At 30.4% G+C, this 4,366-nt stretch overlaps 1 protein-coding gene across 1 annotated transcript; it reads right to left on the bottom strand.

Annotated features, from left to right (window-relative positions):
* Positions 1-240: 240 nt before the first annotated feature.
* LOC25495293 (uncharacterized protein At5g39865) lies at positions 241-2,463 on the bottom strand. Its single transcript, XM_013595500.3, has one exon. The coding sequence runs from the start codon at positions 1,813-1,815 to the stop codon at positions 541-543; it is 1,275 nt and encodes a 424-aa protein (XP_013450954.2). The 5' UTR covers positions 1,816-2,463; the 3' UTR covers positions 241-540.
* Between the last annotated feature and the right edge of the window lie 1,903 nt (positions 2,464-4,366).

The raw sequence follows: 4,366 nt of genomic DNA, 5'->3' as shown, positions 1-4,366 counted from the left end.
CACATAGGTAGGTGCCTCAAATTGGGCACCATGCAACAATCATAGCATAACATTATTTATCTATAAAAGTCCTTTTCAACATTCAATTGAATCCTTAGAATAGTATAATGTGTTGGTTTGCTTGAAATCAAAATTAGTGATTTTTCTAGCACTTAGAGTTTATGTGCATGAGCCTATGATATTAGTCCTTTTCTCCCTTATGCCCTTGTAAGTTGTTTTTAGGGACTATACCCTTGTAAGTTGTAATGTAACCATTTGATTTTGCAAGAAATGAAATTGAATACAAGCCTTCTGTTTCATGAATGAATGAAAATAAAAGCATACACTATGCACTCATTGTGCATAAGGACTAATCATACACTATGCACTCACCCTTCTATATCCTTCATCTTCTCTTTTATATGATCAACCAACTAGAAAATTAACTATACAACAACAATAAAAAAAAAAAAAAAACTAATTATAAACAAAATACGTAGAACACAAAACTCAAACATTGGTTCTAAGTAGCTATGTTAAATGTTAAAATGAAATATGGAACTAGAAACAACACATGGAACATCTTGTTAGGCCATTTTCATTGCAATGAGGACACCTTTGAAATCCACACTCACCAACCTCATAATCATCATCTTCTTCATAATCACCTTCATAGTAGATTTTACAACTTCCATAACATTTTTCACAAGGAACAAACTTTATATCACCACAAGCCTCACATCCACCATCACCTCCTTCAATGTCGTCAACTCTTTCACAACAATCAAATAATTTCTCAAGCTTTTTATCATCATGTAATTTCTGAATTTCCTCAACTCCACCAATGTATTTCCTTCCAATAAACACTTTTGGTAATCCACCTTTACCATAGTTCCCTTCACCAAGTAACTCTTTGAGCTCTTCCTTAAATCCTAAATGCATTGACACATCTCTCTCATCAACCCTTATGCCTAATCCTTTCAAAACCATCCTAACTATGCAACAATCCTCATAAGTTTTTCTCACCATACGCAGACTTGTGAAATACAACACTGCTTTTTCCTTCTTCTCATAAGGGGCAATCTTGAAATTCACAACATTATCACTAATATTCTTTTCCTCAAAAAAGAATCTTTTAGCATCCATCGCCTCTTGCTTCTCTTGCAATGGCTTCTTAAATGAAGACACCACTTTACAATCATCAAAATTTAAAACTTCAACATTGAGATTTAAGTCATTTGATCCGTCCTCAATAATCATATGATCCAACTTTGGTTTGTGTAAATCAATACCATCATCATTCTCCATGAAGCTAGTCTTTGAAGGATCAACATGGCCATTGACATTAACATCAAAAGAGAAACTTCTTAATTGATTTGGTGATTGAAAAGGACTTGTATCTTCAAGTCCTTCCATTAGTTCCCATGTGTTGATGATGTCCTCACAAGGTGGTGTTGTGATTGAATTCTTGGCAATAGATTTTGGTAACTTCTCCTCGATCATATTAGACCATGTCTTCACCTCATTTTCAACCTCTTCTTTGAAATTCTCACTAACCTTACCATTGGAAAACATGAAACCTTTTCCAACCTCGAATCCGTTTTCTGAGGTATTGTTTGCTTTGAGCAAAGTCGAATATGGAACAAAACCATTGCCTTGACTATGAGATACAAGTTCCAAAGAACCTAATGTTGTTGATGTCAATGCTACAACATGATAACTATCTCCTTTATTTTGAGGTGGATGATGTACATGCATTGTGTAGCTTCTAGAGACAGAGCAATAAGGGGTGTTGCAATGACAATATCCCTTTTGCTTGGAACTTACACAACCCATAATCACAAATATGAAAATGATCAACACACAAAGTGAATCTCACAATGAAAAAACCAAGTTTGAGAATTTGATTTATGAAATCAAAAACACCCCACAAATAAAAAAGAATTTGTCAGAAATTCTTGTCCACTCAAAGTGCTTTCAAGATCAAACAAAAACAAAATGTCAAGTGAAAATTGTACAAAAACTCAATGACCCAAAAACGACAAAAGAATGTATATGTAGAAGTACCTCTCAAAAGATTTTCATTTGTTCCAAATAATCAAGTACAAGGGTTATCTTTTCTTCTTGAAAGGAATGGAAGATTGAATTGATATCAAAGTCAAGTAGAATGGAAGATCAATCATCCATTCAATTCCAACCACAAACTATCTTTCTTTCTAGCTCAAGAGATTGGTAGAGAAAGAAAATAACGATAATTGAATTCTAAGAATTTAATTTGTGATTAAAGTGGTTTAGTGTTATTGAGAGAAACCAAAAGAGGAACTAGAAAAGAATATAAAAGGAATGAAATTTGGGTTTGATGAGAATGAGTTATAGAAAATGTTTGAATAATATGCTATATGATCAATAAACACACACGCACACACTCTCTCTTCAACAAACGAAACTTCAATGGAAACTCTCTCGGTTACTTCCACCCACGTTGTTATGTTATGTCATTGTTGTTATATTATGTTACATATTCTTTATTCTTATGTTATTTCTTTATAGATAAACGGTTAGGTGAGTTAAATTAAGTTCAATAACATAAAATAAAATAAAAGGTTGAATATGTTTTTGGTCCTATAAAATTTGAAACTTTTAAGTTTAGTCATTATTTAATTTTAATAGCTTTTTTAGTTCCTACAAAAATACTTTACATGTAGTTTTAGTCCCTACTGAAACAAAGTTTCTCTAATTATCCTTAAACTCTTAAATTTTTGAACGATTTTTTTGAGACAAGTTTAGAACATTACAAAATGCTCGTATACTAAAATTTGGAATTTTTTAACATAAAATGAATTAAATATGAATATTTTTAAACGACAAAAGTTCAAGATAAAATTATCAAAAATCTGAACGTAGAAATAAAATTTTGAGATAATTTTTTGCAGGTGAAATTTAAGTAATGTTCTTAACACTTTTACAAAAAATCCTTCAAAATCTTAAAATTTTAAGTATAATTAAACAAATTTAGATTTAGTAGGGACTAATACTGAGTGCATAAATTTTCTATAGGGACTAAAAACATTATTAAAATTAAGTGAGGATTAAACTTAAAAAATCTCAATTTTATAGGGACAAATAAAACATATTTAACCCAATAAAAAAGTTATAAAGATTTTTTATTAAAAAAAATCTAAGGTTCATTAGAATAGTATTTTCATACTGTCGGTGGAACATTTCGTGTTATATCTTTAGCAAGATAAGAGCAGAAATCTTTATAAACTAATTAACCTTCAATTTTTTTTTTTTAATCCAAATTATTAATGTCATAATAAAGTTATAAATCACTCAAACAAAACCTCTAACCTTCAAAAGAAGCTTTTGCTACTATATTATAGGATTTTAATTGATTGACAATTTTTTTTTAAGGAAGTTAAAATGAGATATATTAAACATCACGAAAAGCTATCTTCTCAGCATAAAGTGTGTCAAAAAATAACAAAGAGTGCATAGACACAAATAATTAACCATTATCCATTGATAAAAAAGAAATAGAACAATACAATTAAGCAACACCCAAACAATCAAAGAACGCTCCGACCAACTCAAGAGAAACATCTGCACCCTTATGCCTCAGCCACCACAAAAACAAATATTAACCTTTTCAAAACAATTGAGACATTGACTTCTCCTTATGAATGACAATATTTACATCTTTATACATGTTCTTACATCTATTGCATGTTCATAAAGATTTCTCATACACTTGTAATTGCTTTTTTCATGAGAAAATTCAATTATACTCCGTAATTCAATTATAGCAAAAAATATCATATTTATTTACGTTGAAGATTATACCCTCTTTTCTTTGGAATTGAGAACTATTGCGGCCGGCAATGCTATAACCACTCGCGATTTTCAGCGCGTGCATGATAACCGAGGAATTGAAAATGACTTGTTTGTAAGGAGAAATATTGTTGTCATTGACTGGTATTCACGCGTGAGCAGCGGTGCCGGTGGCTGGCTAGATTCTACTTACAATATTTTCTAGAATCAATTTTCTAATAACTTTATGTTTTGTTAACCCTTCAATTATCTGAGAAAAAATATCTAATAATTCAAAGTTTGAACAAGACGGAAGTAAAGAGTTTGAACAAGACGTAAGTAAAGTTTAATCAAGAATTGTCTTATTTAAAAATTAAACCGAAGTTCCCATGAATAATTAATCTTTGATGAAGTTCATTAATAACTTACAATTGATTGATTACACCTACAAATAAAGATAGTAAAATGTACTCCATTCATTTTTACTTGTCGCACTTGGAGAAATTTTGTTTCTATTTCCTGATCGTTTTAAAAGTTCAATGTAATATAATGATTGTTTTAGAGGAATGATATATGT

Source organism: Medicago truncatula, chromosome 6 (assembly GCF_003473485.1).
Source record: "Medicago truncatula cultivar Jemalong A17 chromosome 6, MtrunA17r5.0-ANR, whole genome shotgun sequence".
Lineage (NCBI taxonomy): Eukaryota > Viridiplantae > Streptophyta > Magnoliopsida > Fabales > Fabaceae > Medicago > Medicago truncatula.
The sequence above is the reverse complement of the archived record's forward strand: the minus strand, read 5'-3'. Positions and strand labels throughout refer to the sequence as shown.

Coding starts and splice junctions, on each gene's coding strand:
- LOC25495293 (XM_013595500.3), bottom strand. CDS start 1,815: ATGGGTTGTGTAAGTTCCAAGCAAAAGGGATATTGTCATTGCAACACC.